The 19,506-nt window shown below is 36.4% G+C and overlaps 2 protein-coding genes across 2 annotated transcripts in view; one reads left to right on the top strand and one right to left on the bottom strand.

Moving 5' to 3' along the window:
- nf1b (neurofibromin 1b) overlaps positions 1–19,506 on the bottom strand; it is an 80,214-nt gene that overhangs the window by 12,853 nt on the left and 47,855 nt on the right. Inside the window, exons 36-46 of the mRNA XM_022680977.2 lie at positions 12,572–13,004; positions 11,176–11,516; positions 10,760–10,962; positions 9,654–9,847; positions 8,784–8,924; positions 6,198–6,477; positions 5,282–5,496; positions 3,769–3,830; positions 2,469–2,610; positions 2,163–2,264; positions 887–1,027 (exon numbers count right to left, since the gene is read on the bottom strand). Coding sequence (XP_022536698.2) covers positions 887–1,027; positions 2,163–2,264; positions 2,469–2,610; positions 3,769–3,830; positions 5,282–5,496; positions 6,198–6,477; positions 8,784–8,924; positions 9,654–9,847; positions 10,760–10,962; positions 11,176–11,516; positions 12,572–13,004 — 2,254 coding nt within the window. The remainder of the gene's footprint in view (positions 1–886; positions 1,028–2,162; positions 2,265–2,468; positions 2,611–3,768; positions 3,831–5,281; positions 5,497–6,197; positions 6,478–8,783; positions 8,925–9,653; positions 9,848–10,759; positions 10,963–11,175; positions 11,517–12,571; positions 13,005–19,506) is intronic.
- Positions 14,309–17,850, top strand: LOC111195013 (uncharacterized). The gene is made up of 2 exons (XM_022680979.2): positions 14,309–14,491; positions 16,245–17,850. The coding sequence occupies exon 2, from the start codon at positions 16,249–16,251 to the stop codon at positions 16,942–16,944; it is 696 nt and encodes a 231-aa protein (XP_022536700.2). The 5' UTR covers positions 14,309–14,491; positions 16,245–16,248; the 3' UTR covers positions 16,945–17,850.

The following is a 19,506-nucleotide window of genomic DNA, read 5'->3' as shown; positions in this document are numbered from 1 at the left end:
ACAGATTTTCAGTGTCAGGATAATATCATAGAGTCGAGTTGTGGTTGCATCATCTCAATGGTTCAGTGTAAGGTGGTTAGGACTGAAGGTTTAAGTCAGTCTTTTTCTCATTCTGGCGTTCAAATAAAATTACTTGTGTTTAATAATATCATAAATCTTGAGATTTTTGCTCATGCAATTAGTGACGTGAACAATGCTAACAACCAATAGGAGAGCTACAGGAAGCCGCAAGGCTAGAAAGGGAACATTTGCGTAACTGGACGTGGATGAGACTCAGAAACCACGGTTCTCCTGGAGTGTACAAAAGGAGGAGAAACTGGTAGAGCTGTGGAGTGAGCAAGAGTGTCTCTTTGACGTGTCTTCCTATTTATAATAATGATTAAAAAATAATAAAATAATCTCAGACAGAATCTAGTCTTTGCAGGCTTGCAAATAGTGACCCTGCAAGATCCCCAATCTTAAGCCTGCAAAGCAAAATCTTAGCCTGTGATAAAAAAAAAAAGTCTGTGACTTGTCTCTAGATGTGAGAGGGTGTCAGACTTTAGTCTATTAAAAGACTAAAGAGACTAAAGAGTCTTTTTGAGCTACCCATACAGGCTCCACATGAGTATGTTATCTAGGATTGTATTTAACCAAAATAACTTACAATAGAAAAGGCCTTAGATTAGGGCTGTGAAATATAAATTAAATAGAAAATGAATACACACTATTTAAAGACATTTTTAAAATGTACGTTACCATGTCTATTGGACACACTTTGGACTGCAGTAATGATAAAGGTCAAGAATACAATGTAAGTATTATTTTTTTAAAGCTGGAACAGCATTGGATGACCATGCCTTTGAAAAAAAAAGAAAAAAAAAAAAAAGTCAAAAGCAGTAAGTACCTTGTCATTGAAGACATGCATGCTGTCCAGCGTGTGCAAGTTCTGCTCCAGCAGGGCCGTTCCAGCCGAGTACAAGTTCACCTCATCCAGCTGCAGCACCGCTATAGCCACCCAGAACACAGCTTTGTGCATTGGCGAGTCCTGTTGTAGAAAACAGATGATTCAAAGTCTTACATATAAAAAAAAAGACATCTCACAGTATGAGATGCATTACTGGGGAAACTGACAGACCTTCTTGGTTTTTAAAGGGTTTTTTTTTTTTTAAGACCAATGTTAAGTCTAGCTCTGGACTGCACAGCATTCTTAAAGAGAAGATAAATAATATCATCACATTCACTGAGTTCCAATGAAAGATTCAGGTAGTTTCACACTATTTTAAAACTTTTTCAAAAAATGGTTAGCTACAAACTTTAACACAGGAGTTTAACACAACTGGTTTGACAATCATGCATTGGGGTTTTATGTTGAATCTAACCAAAATACAGTTTGGAAACACCTTGTCATTCAATTTTTTTTCCTACATTGTAAATTTATACTGAAGTCATCCAAACTATGAAGGAATCAGGTAGAAACTTTTGGAAAGTTTTTTTTTTTTTGCTTAGTTGAGTAGTTCTTGCCATAATATGGATTAATACATTACTCAAATAGAGCTATTCACTATATTTCTTTAACTCTACCTCTTTACAGCTTTACAACTGATGCTCTCAAACTAACATTAAGAGGCAAGAAATTTAAATCATTACCTCTTGATGAGTTCAGCACAGCTGTTAACTGAAAGCCTGAATTCCAGGAGACTCTACCTCATAAAACTGACTGAGAAAATCCAGCCAAGATGTGTAAAGCTGTCATTCAATTCAATTCAATTGTATTTAAATATATAGCGCTTTTTACAACACATGTTTTCACAAATCAGCTTTACAGAGAAAACAGGTCCGTGTCTCTTATGGGCGAGCACCACAGTGATGCCAATAATTGTGTTGACAACATTGGCAAGTGGTTATCGAAGCAAGAGGTGCTACTTTGAAGAATCTAAAATGCAAAACATTAAACATTCTTTAAATTACGCTACCACAGTCTGTTTTTTTATGCATATACAGATGAGAGAAAGAGAGAAGAAATCCCAGAATAGTCTGGTTAAGACTAATGAAGAGTATGCTGTTTGCATTACTACTGGAATAATCAGATAATTGTAGTAAAGTGATCATGAATGGATTCTGAACGCATGTTAAGTTTGCTTGTATTTATTAATCCATTGTTGTTGTTTGTTTTTATATACCTTAGCCAGCAGGGGCTGCAGCTTTGTGAGAGCGATGACCGTAGCCTCGATCAAAACCTGGCTGTTGTAATTCTCCGGCCCCTTTAAGCAGCTCTCCAGGCCCTGTTCAAACGTCAGAAGGGTCCATTAAGCACAGATAAGACAAACCACAGAGTGACCAGTCAGGCATGGAGAGGCTGAATTAGCCAACCAGTGCAGTAATGACAGGCTACAGTGATTCTCAAATCACATCCTGAGACAAACCCTGGCTGAACACAATAAACTGGACTGTGATTCTGATTGCTTGAGAACAGTGCGAGTACGAACCCGGTCGATGCTGAGCAGGGGGCTGGCTTTGCTGAGGATGCGGATGATCTGCTTAATTTGACCGTGGGTCACCCGCTTGCTGATGCAGCCAAACACTACTAAAGCCCTGGGCTGGAGGGAAGGATTGTACTGGAACGCGAACCTAAGGACAGAGAAATATACATCAACAAATGATCTGAGCGCAGTACAAAAACTTTGTCAGCAATGGTGTAACCAAAGTTATAATAGTTTAGAATTGTTCATTATAGTTTAATTTTACTTCATTTTCACTTTTTCTCCTCAACTTCAGTTGGTTTAAATTAGTTTTTAGCTTGTTTTTATACGTTTTTTTCCTTTTTAGATTTACGTTTTTGCCGTTCTCTTGCTCACACACACGATCTTCTATACTCTACCAAATGACATGGTAAAGGTACTCACAGTAAGCGCTCTTGTGCTGCTTTTTTAAACGGATTTATCGATGTGTGGAGTTTATTCCACATACTCTATCTCCTGTTTCACTATAAAACATGTTATTTTATCTTCCTCACATTCATATTCTAATCCCATACAGAATTCTGCAGCTTCCTCAGTGTTTTCTGTCATTATTTCCTGCCTAGCGTGAGCACTGTAAACAGTGACATAAGAAGTGACATCACGGACTGCTGTAAAACCGCTTGAGTAAAAACAGCGATTATAAATGAATAAAACATGATCTGTAATTTCAGTAGTTTTATAAAGTCTCTTCAGTTCCAGTTAGCTACAGTTTCTATTAATTTCTGTTAACGAAAATGTTTTTTTTTTTTTTTTTTTTTTTTTACATTAATTTTTTAATAATTCAGTTCGTTTTTGTTATCAATAACCCTGGATTTAACCACAGCTGTGACCAGCTTTTGAAGCAGTATTATGCAATCATTTTTCACCTCTAAATAGAACATTTTATTATTATCGCTGACTGTAATACTGAGAAAGGAAAGGAACTGTCGCTGCAACACCAGGCTTGCTAACTGCACTATGTAACTTTAGTGAAGCAGACAGGACAAGGCTTGAGAGCACTGTGTGTATAATTCATTGAATGTCCTGTGATATTAATCTACCCCCTTAGCCTACCTGATTCTTCCACATTCAGTGAAAGCTTGTCAAGAAATGCATGTGTACATTATAAGGGGCTCAAAGCACAAATTACCCATATTGAATGTACAGGCAGACGCAGAAGCAAGAATGCCAATTCAGCATAAAACTGAATTAGGTACTGATCAGAGTACAGTAACAGCTCTATAGGGTTAATGCAGGGGGGGTCGTGTGGGAAGTTCAAGTGACTTACTTCTGGGCCAGTTCAGTCCACTGGTCGAGCCACTTACACCCGGGAATGTCCCTCATGCAGGCCTTAAAAACAGAAGTAAGATTATGTAAATGAACCCATGCATGATGTAGGTTTTTCCACATAATGGAAACTGTAAAAATAAACATTCAGAAGTGTTTTTTTTTTTTTTTACAAAAAAAAAAATGTGCACAGTTTGTGTGAAAAACCCTGTGGGTTCTTCGAAGCATTAAAAATAACCTGAGAGCGACTGTATGAGGAACAGCTGAAAACACTGAGGCTAAAAATGTGACCACTATTTCCCCATTAACACCCCGAGCAGACAGCACATCTCACCAGCAGAATATTTTACAACGTTTCACACACTGCAGAACTCAAGAGCTCAATCACAAAGACAATACTAATATAATCAATATAATTAATAATCAGTGTACATATTGTATCTGCTTTTGTGACATTCTGTAAATGATCCTTTATAAATACTGAGTAGTAAGTTGGGCTGCACAAGATATCATTTCAGAATAGACACTGCCATGTGTGCATGTGCAACAGTTAAAATGCAGAAAATGCAAATTAAAAATGTTGATTTTTTAGAAATATTTTGATAAATATAATTTCTACCTTATATAATTCATTTTATTCCAATCTTTGATACATAAATGTTTGATCACTGACTAGATATTGTAATGTCATTTCTTTTATATTGAGCAGACCTACTTGCTAAGAGCAAATGTTAGAACAGTGCTTAAAAAAAAGACATAAAAACCTAAAAAAAATTTAAATAAAAGTACCGGTATGTAAAACTTCTATACTGGAAATATATCTCGTATAATATTCAGTACATTTAATTTGTTAAACTTAAATTAAGCAATAATAATAATCATATAAGTGGAGTCAAATGATCAAAACAACTTATCTGATTGATTAACAAAATTCCACCTTTTCTTACATTACTAGACTTACATAAAAACAAATTCAGTGTTAGATTAGAAAATGGAATTATATTTATATTAGTGGTGTCAGTCATGTACAAAATACTGTATAATTCAAAACAAATTACTGAGTAATTACGGTTAAAATTATTTAAAAAATGCAAATACTGGTACTTAATTACTTACTGGTAAATACTGGTCCCTGGGCCCTTTTTTTAACTTTTGTTAGTTTTAATTAAATTTCTTTAGATTTATTTTATTCTGCATAAGATGAGCTTTAGTATAAAACAAATCTTCAACGAAGGAATAGTGTGTGCGTGAGTGTGCGTGAGTGTGTGTGTGTGTGTTTGGGCACGCATGCAAGAACGTGTGTGAGATTTTATTTCAGCATTAATGATCTAATCACCTTATCTACATGAAAGTAATGACGCTAATATGTCACCAGCCTCTGTAAAAATACATTTTGAGTGGAAGGTGTGGCCAAACTTGTTAACATGATTCAGTTGTATTAAAACAAAATGAATGAGTGAAAAGTTTTCATATTAATTAACAGAACTAACAGCTATATAAACACAGGCACATACTTCCATGATCTCCAGCAAGGCTTCAGTGACCGTCTCCAGGGAGGAGAGGGCGAAGGTCTCCCGTTCGTACGAGCCGGGCGAGAAGGAGCGGTCTCTGTAGCTGGAGCGGAACGCTATAACTGCGGCTGATTTTACTTTACTGATCCCAAACAGCAGGTAGAACTTGGGCAGGGAGAACTCGGTCAGGCTCAGCCTTAAAACTTGCTTGGTCTCCTCTGTGGAGAGAAAGAGAGAGATAAAGATAAAGATAAAGAAAACAGCAAACATTAACAGTTTGCTTTATCATCTAGTGAATTAACTACATTTACACTCAGACTTCCTGCATCACTTTTAAAGAAGAGGTGCTAAAATGTAAAAACAGAACCATTATGAATAATGAATCTATTCATCTAGACCAGATTTGTCTTTTAGTGTGGTATAGAGAGCTATTCTAATCATTTTGTGCTTATTCATGCCTCCCTAAATAACAATGGTTGCACAAGTAAGTATAGGAGTATTTATTTCTCATTTTTATCCCATTTTCTCCCCAATTTCTTCCCAAAAGCCAGACTCTGCCTCTTTTTGAACTGGTGTTGATTTATTAAATCACAGTGCGCTTGGAGGAAAGTGCAGCAACTCTGTTCCGATACATCAGCTCACAGATGCCTTGTGCTGATCGGCATCACCCTTTAGAGTGATGAGGGGAGAGAGCGCCATCTACTCCCCCAGAGAGAGAGCAAGGCCTACTGTGCTCTCTCAGGGCTCCTACAGCTGATGGCGAGCTACATGAACTGGATTCGAACCTGCAATCTCCTGATCATAGTGGCAGTGCTTAGCCCGCTGGACAACTCTGAGCTTCAAATTCAGTATTGACTGGTTTAAAAATCTACTACCTTCTAACATAATGTTCTCAAAAAGAGTTCCAGTGTGTTCTCACCACTGAAGTTGAGTTGTGAGCATGTGCAGAGTGAGTGTATGATGTTGATGACCAGGCCGTGAGTGGAGGCACGGAGGGACAGCGGCCCGGTGGCAACCAGCAGGGTGACCACGTGGAAGAGGTAGGGCAGGTGGGCCGCCACATCCAGCGAGTTGTTGAAGGAGAGCATGAGCATGTAACGGGCCAGGATGGCGATGTCGTCCCACATCAGGTGCTGCTCCAGCGTGGGCGTGGGTGACAGACAAGTCTTGTCGATGATCTTACACATGCGGATGATGACCTGCAGGAAGTGGGAGGAGGCTGCTGTCATGCAGTCAATCAACAAAATCATGTTTGATATCCAGTGTTTGCTTCTTTAGGCAGATGAGAGATGCTCTCAATTGTGATATGTTAGGAAATGCCCAAATCATGAATTATGTAATTTAAAATCTAGAGAAAGACAAAAACACACTTTTATTATATTATAATAAAATATATTATTGTTCATAATAGTTCAAACAACCTCATGGGCCAGATGTTTCATACTTGCGGGCCACATCTGGCCTGCGGGGCGCCTACTGCTGGCCCCTGCTGTTAAGTATTGTAGAGAATTGTATTGTGATATTTCGAGTATTGCAGAATCACAGTATTGTGATAAATCATTGTTATCAAGGGCAAAGTATTATGTAATAAATTTGTATCATGAGATGCCCTGTGATTACCACTCCTATTAATTATGTTAAATTAATCCATATCAATTTAGGTAAAATGTGTTTATAAATATATATATTAATTTCCATATCAATTTAGGTAAAATGTGTTTATAAATATATATTAATTTCCATATCAATTTAGGTAAAATGTGTTTATAAATATATATTAATTTCCTGAAAAATTATCTAGAATAAACAGTAATTTTATTCATATTAGAGTCAAAAATCACAATTAAAAAATAGGCCCTTTTCTACCAAAAGAGGAAAACAACCCACTGGCCTGTATGGCCCAATTAAGATTCAGCAAAAGCTGTGTTTTCTTTGTACTGGCATCAGTTACCAGGAGAAGCTGCACAAGGCTGGCCTTTGTCTGAATACTTGCTGCTAAGTAATGAGTCAGTCTGCACACTCCAAACACACTACAGCTCAATGATCTGTACCTATATTATAACCAGGGCGAGTGTCCATTAAACACACTGTTTACTAGAGATGCTGACGTGAAGTAAGGTGAGGGGATTCAGTGTGTGCAGCACAGGAAGAGGAAATGAACCCCTGCAGCAGGCTACACTAACCCCTGCCCTCCTCAGACAAAGCACCTCCTGTTCCGGCCTTCCGGCTCGGGCTCTTCTCCTTCTGGCACCAGATCACATGGCCCTCACCTCACTTTTAGCGAGCTCCACAACTCACAGCAGAGCAACGGGTCAAAAATAAACACACGCAAAGTAAAGGAAACCAGAAGACTGAAAAAAGAAAACAAAAAAAAGAAACAAACGAGAGAGCCATAGACAACTGACAGACACTATAGATATTAATAGAGTCATGGTCAGATGAAATCATCATACCATCTAAAAAAACAAACAAAAAAAAAACAAAGAGTATGCAACTGTCACTTTGTTTATGCAGCGAGGTTCTCCAGGATACGCATATATGCATGACAAAACTTCCAACCTCCAAAACAGCAACGCCTATGAAAAACTCACAAGAGTTATTTTAATGATATTTAATATGATACACACTATAAACTTTGCATCTTCAAAATTGCACATTTATAACAAAAGGGAAAAAAACTATTTAAACTGAAGTCAATTTAAAAGCATTTGGAGCATTTGCATTTTTGACTTGATATAAAACAACTGACATTTCCACATTACACATTATATAAGTAAAAAAAAAAAAGTTCAATCAGATTTTTTTTTTTTTTAAATCAAAGATATTATCCTGCATTTGTTTAATTAACCCTCTTTACTGTTCATAAAAAGCTTTGCAATTTATGAAGCACTTTATGATGCCGTGTGGCTCTGAAAACAATTAGCAACAAGAGCATTAGTGAGGTCAGGATCTTGGAAGATTATCACTTCGTCTCATCCTTAACTCTTCCAAAATATACTGTATAAAGGAACCATCATTACAAAAGCAAAGTTTCACTTCGCCGCTTCTCAATCCTAGGTTTTTTTTTTAGCCCTCTATCCCACCTGGGATTCAGCAGACTGTTCTCAGTCCAGCAGTGACACTAAAGTGTTTAAAACCTCCAGCAGCACTGCTGTATCTGATCCACTCACTGTACCATCACAACACACACTAACGCCTCATACACCACCATCTTCACCACGCTAATCAAGGCTAATCACTGCAGTGCTGAAAATAATATTGACCCACCACCCAAATAATAATAACAGCTGCTATGTGATGGTTTCTTCAATGAGACTATTCGCAAGATTTACCACACATTTTTACATTTTAGTAAAGTTATATAATTGTTCGGACTAGTTCTATAAAATAACCCACAAAGCCAGAATTACAAGTATGTGAGTGTGTATATGAGTGTGAATGAATATGCATTTGACTGCGTGTTTAACTGTGTGTGTGTGTGTGTGTGTGTGTGTGTTTTTCTCACCTTGCTAGACACCAGTTTGACATTGCCCGAGGCGAGGGCCACAGCGGTGTCTGCCATCACCTCAGCCTTAATGGACCCCAGTCCTCCTGTTGCACTGGTCTTAATGAAACTGTCCAAAACCACATCTAGCAGGTCTGTGATCTGAGAGTGGCATAAAAGGACCAGAGATAATAATAGTTATTATTATCAATAAATTCTGCTTTAAAGTAGACTCAATAATGAGGAATATTAAAAATATATATATATATACTATAAACTATAAAGGATAGAATCAGTCAGTGAATCAGTGAATGGCACTGATGTAATACCCATAAGTAAAATACACGATACATCTAAATGCTTGTGGAAACCCCTTCTTTCAATATATGTTTCATAATCAGGAGGAATGACACACATACTACAAACTAATTCACTATTTATACTGTTTAAATATAAATCTGTCATTTTACTCTTCCTCTTTTATTTGCATAACAAGAATTTGCATGGTCTCAGTAAAGTCCCTTATCCAATGAGGCAAACATCCATCAATATCCTGTGTGACTCTATAAACTATATAGACAAACGTATTGTTACGCCTAATCAACCTCCAAACTGAAGGGTATTTGAAAATATCCTGTTTTAGGCTATGTTCACATTACTATACAGGCATGATTCATCAATTCAGATGTTTCACGCAGATCAGATTAAGTTACCTTGACTAGAAAATAGACTAGTCACACAGTGTACATATTTTTTAACAACTGGGTACTATTTAAAGTAATTTATTTAATATGAAACTGTTCAATAGCTTACTAAGTTACTTACAAGAGATAAATCACACTTCAATAAGTCAAAAAATGATTCAGCTTATTTTAAGGTAGCTTATCTTACTTGGCCAAGGCTGCCCCAGATCTTGGCCTGGATGGACGGATACATCTGCTTCTCGTTGATGGTCATGGTGATGAGCTTGTCCAGGATGGCGGTGACCCGCTGGCGCTTGGCATCGTCGTTGTGCTTGCAGAAGCGGACTAGATTGAGGAGCCAGGGGGTCATGTACTCCAGACACAGGTGCTTCAGCTCAATACCTGTACACACAATAGTGGCATAAAATTATCCAAAAGCAGTGTGTAAGACTGGTGGAGGAGAACATGCCAAGATGCATTAAAAACTGTGATTAAAAACCCCCAGGGTTATCCCACCAAATATTTCTGAACTCTTGAAACTTTTTGAATATGAACTTGTTTTCTTTGCATTATTTGAGGTCTGAAAGCTCTTCAACTTGTTTGTTATTTCAGCCATGTACATAATTTTTGGTTGTTTGCGATAAAAGCATCCGCCAAATGTAATATAATGTAATGAAATCAGTACAGAATAATTACCATATCTTTGGAAGAAAGAAAAAAAAACTATAAGCAAACATTTTTTCTAGAGGCATAATGATACGAAAAAAGATTAGCAAATTGGTTTGTGCATTAATCAATACAGTTTGGTACAAAAGAGGAAAAAATATTTTTTTTCCTAAACCAGATTTCTTTTCCTTAATTTGTAGGGACAGTTGCACAAGGTATTTTTTGTCCCATATAGTACCATATGGCAATGCATAGAAAATACAGGAGGAGACCACCCATGTTTCTTAGTGGCATGCTAACTCGCTGCTAAAGTTACTATGTTAGCTAGCTAGGTCTGCGCTAACCTTCGTTCTCTCCCAAGTTTTTTAGTTAGAGAACTCGCTGCTAACTTTACCCGTCTGAAAATTTATACCTACAGCAAATTTATAGTAAATTTAAGACAATTTAAGACCTTAATTGCCCGGATTTTAATTGAAGACATTTTATTACTTTTTAAGGACCCGCAGGAAGCCTGCATTCATACTGTTTGAATAAAAATCTGTCATTTTACTCTTCTGGCTAGAGAAGGTCCGTGCTTAATGGCTGCAGATGTAGTGAAATGAAAGTATTTGATAAACAAATAATAAAGAAATCAAGAGAAGTACTAACTGGACTTGCTGAAGCCGGAAATGCACTCCTCCAGAAACTCCAGCGTGAGGTGGGGCTCGTTGGCTGCCAGAGTTTTACTGATGGAGACTATGAAAAGGGTGTTGTTGGCTGGGATGCACAGGCCTGAGGTCTCCAGGAGCTGGCCCTCGATCTTCAAGTTAAAGGTGCAGGTTAAGGCACACAGGAGATTATAGGCTGCTGACCTGAGGAAAGGGATAGTAAAGTGGCATATCATAATCATAATCTTAATTAACCATCTATAGTGGTTACAATGTTTAGGCTAACTGTTGCAATTTAACTAGATTCAATGACTCTTTTGATATTTAGGCAGAATATTCCTTTGAATAAGTATAATTTCTAGATTATTTTTTGTGAATGGTTGTGTGATATAATCATTTATAATTACTGTCACTAACCTAAGGCTGGGGTCAGAGCTGCCGAGGTTGAGCAGAGCTATGTTGAGCAGGGTTCCAGGCACATCTTTGGGCCTGATCTTGGTGTGCTGAGGAATGGAGTCGGGCTGGGAGAGCTCCCAGCGTGTGCGGATGTGGATGATTGAGTGCACGATGGCTTCGCACTCCTGGTGCATGAAGGTGAGCGGTGTTCCCTGGTTGGCGATGGTCAGCGTGAACTGGTTCTCGTCCACCAGGCAGATCTCTTCTATCTCGGAGGCGTAGTAGATGTCGTTGAGGAAGACCGACTGACCCAGGACTCGAGTGCGCTCTGCCGAGGTCACCTGCACCGCATTGGATCCCACCTGAAGAGAGGGGTGAGGAACAAAGAATAAATGATACTTAATACCAAGTGTAAACATAATGGGAATAGGGCTGAATTATATATACAATATTTTAATTTATAATATATTCTTTAATTTCTATCAGTGCAATATAATTCCTATATTGACCAATGAAAAAAGGCTAAAACAGATTTGAAAAATGGATTTGTAAATTTGTGTAATGCACCCAGTAATGAATACGGATGCTGCTTGTTTTTCTGTCTCTTATTTTTTTTTTTATCACTCCGTGTTCTTGCGTTAGGTTTAAAATGACTGATATTATGCTGGATCAGATAAGGATGATGTATGTGTTGGTGCTGTAGTGTGTGTGTGTGCGTGTGTGTTATACTTCTGCTATTTTAAGTTTCTTTATGAATAAACGAAATACTAAAATATGAATGAAATACTAGTTTAAATTAAGCACATTTAATATAAAAATATTACATTTTACCATGTTTATTTATGTTCTTTTTGACTCCTGTTTTGTTTATTTAGAATGCAGGATATTACGTGAATGTATATAGTATGGTTTGTTAATGCTATCCAAAGGCTGGTTAAGGAGTAAAATAAAATGTGTGTAATAATTTCAATGTCTTTATAAAAAAAAAGAAATGGAGAAGTGGTTGATATGTTATTCACTGAAATAGGTTGTATATAAATATACAACAAATACATATACAGCTCTGGAAAAAAATAAGAGACCACTTAAAAATTAAGAATTCCTTTGATTGTACCTAATTGAAATGTTCTGGAATAAAATCAAGAGGAAGATGGATGATCACAATCCATTAAAATAAGCTGAACTGCTTGAATTTTTGCATCAGGCTTATAAGGCATTAAGTTATACAAAAGCAGTGTGTAAGACTGGTGGAGGAGAAAATGATGCCAAGATGCATGAAAACTGTCATTAAAGAACAGGGTTATTCCATCAAATATTGATTTCAAAACTCTTAAAACTTAAACTTAAGCTAAAAAAAGTGGTCTTATTTTTTTCCAGAGCTGAAATTTACAATGAACCCTCACACATCTCCACACACCTTGATGGACACCTTGGTGTCCTTGTGTGCCAGTTTGAGGGCATTATGGAACACTTTGAGGTCTTCCTCCAAGCTGAGCGTGGCTGCGGGAAGTTTCTGCAGGTCAGGCTCGATGTGCTCGGCCAGCTTGGCAGGAGAGTCGATGAACAGAAGCTTCTTACTGCCCTTCAGGCCGGTCAGGAGCCTCTCGTGGTACTTGGTGTACTCCCGCACCCAGGTGTTGCAGTTGTAGATGTAGATGGCTGCTACGTTCTCGTAGGCGAAACCTGGGAAGACTACGAACCACTTGGACAGGAAGTCGGTCTTGAAGCGGTTGCTGGGGCCTGCATGGGTCAGGTCCACCACTATCTCGTAGGGTTTGGCGTAGTAGGGCTTGAGGGTGAGCAGAACGTGGTAGATGAGCAGGTCCCCGTTTATCTGTCCTGTCTTAAACCTGAGGAGAAGAGAAAAGGACAGAGGATCAAATTAGAGATGGGCAATACGATGTTTTTTTTTGTTTTTCGTATTGTGATAAATGTTAATTTCGCATCAACAATGTACTTTAACACACCCTGTAAAAAATTAAATATTTAATATCTGGCTGTGTTTATGAATAATTATAGGTTCAATATAGACACCCAATATGCCATTTTAAAGCTTAGAATCTCTGCTGTCTAGCCGAATTAGCTGTATCTCCTTTCGGGAAATAAACATTTAGGGCGAAATATGCCTTGCTGAATCAGTTTATAATTTATAATGATGATTGGAAACACATTATAGCAAAATGTAGAGCTGCCAAAACACTTTTTCCATATAAATAGTTCATTTTATGTGTCTGAAAATAAAAAATAAAAATAGAAAATCTGAAAAGCACCTAAAAATGTCCTGGTTTTTACCATATTTTGGCCATTACATGTTCAATTGAATAATTCAAGTGCCTTAAATGAATTGTGTAAAGGCTTCTTAGTAATATTAATTCTTAAAGGTGCCTGTAAATTATTTAATAATAGAGTGAAAGGCCTTCAAATGTGAGTATGTAATTTCAGGCGGAAATTGGTAAAAATAGGCTTGGAGCTTAATTAAGCTTAGTTAAGCTAATCGGGGATATAATCAGTGATTAAAAAATGCTGTGTAATAAGAGATTAATTAGTCCAGTTTAATTGGATAAAGAACAGGATAAACTGAATAAAATTCACTGTAAAAAGTATTTAAATGCTGTTTTTTTTTTACTTCAAACGTGTTCTAAGAAATATATTGTTTTTTGTGAAAATGTTTTTACACATTATAATATGTATGCACACACATATGATATAATCATTTTACCACACCGCCAAAAAATGACAAAACGAGACGGCTTTTTGCCAACAACTAAAAGTTCAGAATGTATTTAAACAGGTGTGAAAAGAGAGAAGTAACAAAAGAGGAACATCTAAAACTGCTGCGTGGAAAAGAAGAAATGCTGTGACCACCAGAACCTAATAATGAAACTAACTAAAATACTTTTTTATAAAACAATTTGATACAGATATAACTCATTTTTTCAGAAATTATAGCAGATTTACTGAGAGAAAAAAAAAATTCAGACCAAACAATGAATAAATAAATGAATGTAACATTTTAAGGATTTTTGTGTCTCTACAGACCCCAGTAATGTATGCTGAGCCGGTGCGGAACACCTAACATGCGATGCGAGGTGCTGATATACGCTGATTTAAATATATTTCCAATAAAACGACCACAGCAGAAGTGAAAAAGGGACAGGAAATGTGTCACTTCTGTGCGAATGTGTGCTGCCTGAGCCATATCTCCTCACCTCCACCAGCGGCTAGACACTTTGCACTCTTACTCTGACTTGGACTTTGTGCATCAGTTCTTGCAGCACTTTTGGAAAATAAAATCCCAGATCGAACAACAGCATTCAAATATCATCAATATTCAGAGGTGAGTAGCAGATCTTACAATAGCTTAGGTTTGGTTAATTAAGTTTTTTCCAGTATATTTAAACATATACCAGATACAGAGGGGTCCAAAGGTCAAAGATATATATATATATATATATATATATATATATATATATATATATATATATATATATATATATATATATATAATTATGCATTATTTTCTACTTGAATACACAGTTGTTCATAATTTTCTTTTAATTATCAATATAATACATTTAAGAAAAACTAGAAGGATTTCAGCTTCACCAAGAATTCATTTCGGCCTTATTTTATCTTTAATTGTAGAATGTACTATAAAGCTAGTTTGGAGCGTTTGATTGGCAGATCAGATCCACCTGAGAGATGAAATTTAAAATAAAATAGAAAATAGAAAACATAAAAGTCACCCCTTTAGTACAAGTCTGTTCTAATATAGTCACTGTGAAGTTTGAGGACAATCCCAAATGAAACGGCATATAATTTCCCATTCTATGTCTTATATGTTTCAGTTTATTTTTATGTGTACTTAGCAAAAAGAGAGCATTAACATGAATGTTTAATTTGATTTGTTGTATTTATTCAGAATGTTTATATTCTCTTAGATTCCAACGTCTAAATGCGCAGGTCTGAATATTCTTACATTTATTATTTCTTCGTCTTTAAATAATATTATTTATTGCAATTATTTCTGGAATAATATGATAATTGTGTCGTATTTAAAAAAGGCAGTTAAAGGTTTTAGGTCATTATTTAAGAAACTTTCTGAGAATCTTCTAAAGGCTATTTAAAGTGACAGTAAACAGACACACTGTACAATCAGTTTCATGTAATGCAAAACTAGATATTGAGATACTTCAATATACCAATATGTTCTACACCACTAGTACACCACCATTACAAGTGACATCAGTAAAGTATTTGGTAAAGTTTAGAAGTATGAGATTTGGGACCTCCCCATATTTACAATATAGCTAAGCTATAAGAGCAATGGTCTTTTAATTATTATGAATATGGTGGAATTGGAATATAAAATATATATATAAAATATATATAAAAATTCTAAAACATCCTAAATAGGGTTGGGCAATATGGCCCTAAAATAATATCATGATATTTATACAATGTTATAACAGTACTCATGGTTATATGACAAGACACTGAATAATAAAAAAAAAAAAAATAAACAACTACAAATCAAGAATATATATATATATTTTTTTATCAGATGATCCAGAATGTCATGATACTAAAATGAACTTATATATCTCCATATATCCAGGATTAAAGTAAAAGATTGATACTGGACAGATTCAATCTGTCTCTAGTACATATATAACGGGAAATGAGAACAGTGTGAATTTTTCTTATGCTAAAAACAGAAAAAAAAAAAAAAAAAAAAAAAAAAAAAAAAAAGATTTCAGGGTATAACATCAAGTAAGATATTTAATAATGTTGGCGAGATCATTGCATATGATACAATATGGCGCCCCCCTAAATAAAAACAGTTTTTAACTAAGTGACTTTTTAACGTCTCATAAACTCAAAAGAGAAAATGGCATATCTGAATACCCCAGCGGGCATATTGAAAGCCATTATATTTCAATTTTAATATAAAAGGATGTCCGATGACTTTCAACTCATTCTGTCCATTCAGAAAACCTTTAAGGCAGCAGTGAATAACATCTAAAACAACACAATGTTGAACTTGTGCGCACTTAATGTAACCCTTTTTTCTCCTGCTTCTTTTACAGTTTCATGGCACGTGTCAGTATGTACTGTTTCCTGTGCTTCATTCTGCTCATGAGAGTAGAAGGTCAAGAAGCAAAAGAAAATTCCAATAAAACTATGGAAGCATCTACATTCACTAACAAAACGACTCCAATATCCTTAACACCCAGTGAAGATAATCTGGCTGAACATACTTCAGGCAAACCCACAAGCAGATCTCAGCAAACAAGCCTCTCAACCACCTATACAGCCAGTCCCAACCCTACGGAGCCCACCTGCCATCTCTGTGTCGAACACCTTACAAAACCGCTACCACTGATTGTAATAGGAGCTCTGGGGATCACCTGTTTCACCCTGCTGATGACCACTCTGGTGCAGGCTTGTCATTTGTGCTGCCTAAAGCGGCAGATCTCCAGAGGTTACCAGGTCTGCAGCGACACCACCCAGTCCGCTGTCCAGCCCACCGTGAGAGCGGTGTCTGTGGACTGTGAGCAGCCTGAGACTCGGATCATGATGAACGAAATCAGCAACGGCAAACCGGAGGGAGAGGAGATCCAGGCGGAACCAAAACAGCCAGAAAAGCCAGAGGAGGCGGCAAAGGAAGTGCAGGAAGCTGAGGTCACTAATCAGGACACCACAGAAGATTTTACCCAGAACGAAATGCCTGAGGTAGAGTCACCACCCGACCAAGACTTCCCAGCACCCATAGACGACACAGTCTGATCTCTGAGTAAAGATACTCATGTCTTCTGATCATCCCTGAAGAGCAAGACACACAGCGCCACATACTGGTGGAATCACTTCTTTCACAGCCTACTTTTGCTTCCACCTCTGATGTTGGACCATCCCAACAATTACAGTTTCACAGTTTTTAACCAATACGAAAGTTGCTTACTGACAGCGATGGGAATAGTAAATCTAGTAAATGTATGGGTTTCACTGTATTTATGTGCTCTTTTGGACAATTTGTTCTTTCCTTAATTTGTCTTACAATGAACTAATAATACAATAATACAACGTCACAATAAATTTATACTTTTTCTCAATTACATTAATATGTATAAAAAAAATGTATATTTTTAACCCTTAAAGTATTCCTAATAACATGTCCAAGCACTGATTTTAAATATTAACTTATTTTAATAAATAGGCAAATTAACCTCAAAATAAAATGAAATTTCCAACAAATAAGCTAGTTTGTCTAGCACCAGCACAAAAAAAAACAACTGTTCTCTTTTTTCTATAATAATTTTATTTACATATATGCTAAATGTAGATACTTTTTTTTTTAAATGCCCTTAAATGTATTTCTGGCTTTGTATTTTGATACTTTTAGATTCATATTTTCTATTCTTTTTTTACTTAAGTACAGTTCCTCTCCACTTTTTCTAGCATGTTTGCTAAACAACATACATTAAAATTCTAATAAATTTAAAAAAAAAGATATAAATGACTTTATACGTAGAGAAAATAAACATTTGTCTGTATAAACACATAAATACATTTTCTCTTCAGTTCATTTTATCTACTATATACTATGTTCTGATTTTTTTATACATTATTTGAACAAAAAAGCAACTGTCAGTGTACTTCATGCTTTCAAAATAAAGAATTAAATCATTTGAATGATTTTTCTTGAGTTTGATCACTTCTCCTTGTGTCTCTGGGCTAGTTTAGAATAGGTTTCAGCATGCAGTGCACACAGTAGGTAAACGTTCATCAGGCTCAGTTTGATCATCATCACTGCAGGTTAGGGTTCACACACTTCCTTCAAGTGGAAATGAGCTCATTTTGACACTCAGAGTGTTGACATTAGCAGGTCTCTTAAAGTCAAACATTACAGTCAAAGGTCCCCGCATTATGATCACTACATACCAATAGCAGCAGTCAGGGCACTATGGGCAGGTAATGAATGCTCTTCTAAACAAGATTCAGATAATAAACTGATGTGCTGATAAGATCAAGGACGGGATATTCATTTAAAGCTAACTGATTATAGTAAGATGTGCTTTGATGTACATAAAAAAAATATTTTTTATATAAATGGATAGACAGGCAGACGGATGGATGGATTTTTTATTTTATTTTTTGCTTGATTACGACAAATATCCTAATAATGCAAAAAAGTGAAAATGTATTTCCAAAGCTCTCTTGAATAATGACCAGGATTTACACTTGTAAAAATAAATAAATAAATAACATGAACTAGTATTAACTTAAAATAACCTCTTAATAATTTTGATTTTGAAATGAACAATGAATGAGCATTTGTCCCAATACTTTTCTCCTAAAGGTGTACTATACCTCCTGATTTTCAAAATGCTTAAATGGGAGTAATTTGGGTGATGTATGGGTTTAGGGGTGGGGCAGGATGGAGAGTTGGTTGACTAAGCACAGTTAAACCTGAGAGGGCACTGTAGAGGCAGAAATCAACACAATAAAAGTGTTTTTTTAAAGGTTAACAAATGTTTATAAAAAAAATTCAAGCAGAACTTGTTTGTTTCATTACTTCCAAGGAACACATTTCAGCTATAAATGGAAAAAATAGGGTTTAGGGTGTAGTGACTCTTTAAGAAACTGATGGCTTGAGAATATGTAAAACTAGTGGCACTGCCAACACACCCACTTAATGAACTGCTGCCATTAAAAAAAGGCTGAAGGGGCTTCTTCCAAGTTCATGAGGGAGGTCTTGAAATGCTTACAAAATGAAAATAGGACACAGAAGCAACTAGGAACAGCTTGTCCAGAGCCCTGTTGAGTCGGTGTGTGAAGACCTGAGAGTTGTTTTGAGAGTATTTTTGAATGGATATACAAAATTTTCCACACTTTTCCTCTTTAAACTGTAATCTGTGTGTGGTGTAAAAGAGAATATCTATTTAAAAAAAAAAAAAACTTTAAACATTAAACTTTCAAACTTTTTGACATTTACACACACATACACAGAGACCGAACAGGAAGCGCATTAGCAGGCAGAGGACAGACCACTGCTGGGCTCCCTCACAGAGCTCCAAAAGAATGTGACAGAGAGCCAATGAAAAAGCATTCAGAGCTTCCGCCCTGGCTCTCCACTCGGTTCCACCATCACATCCCCTTTAATACAACTCTACCTGCCTGACGTGAGAAATGTGACAGGATTATAAATACCAGACATCTAATAGTAAAAACATACAGATTTACTGCTTGATTAAAAGGAACTGGGGAGAGCTAGGCTAATGCTGCTAACAACAACTGGACTTTGACTATAGTAACCTAGTAGGTTGCTGTTATGTAGTGTAGTTCCTTTAG

Source organism: Astyanax mexicanus, chromosome 20 (assembly GCF_023375975.1).
Source record: "Astyanax mexicanus isolate ESR-SI-001 chromosome 20, AstMex3_surface, whole genome shotgun sequence".
Taxonomy (NCBI): Eukaryota; Metazoa; Chordata; class Actinopteri; order Characiformes; family Acestrorhamphidae; genus Astyanax; species Astyanax mexicanus.
This window is presented reverse-complemented; position numbering and strand designations above follow the sequence as displayed.

Bases quoted from the DNA above. Each gene is read 5' to 3' on its own strand.
- LOC111195013 (XM_022680979.2), top strand. From the start codon at position 16,249: ATGGCACGTGTCAGTATGTACTGTTTCCTGTGCTTCATTCTGCTCATG.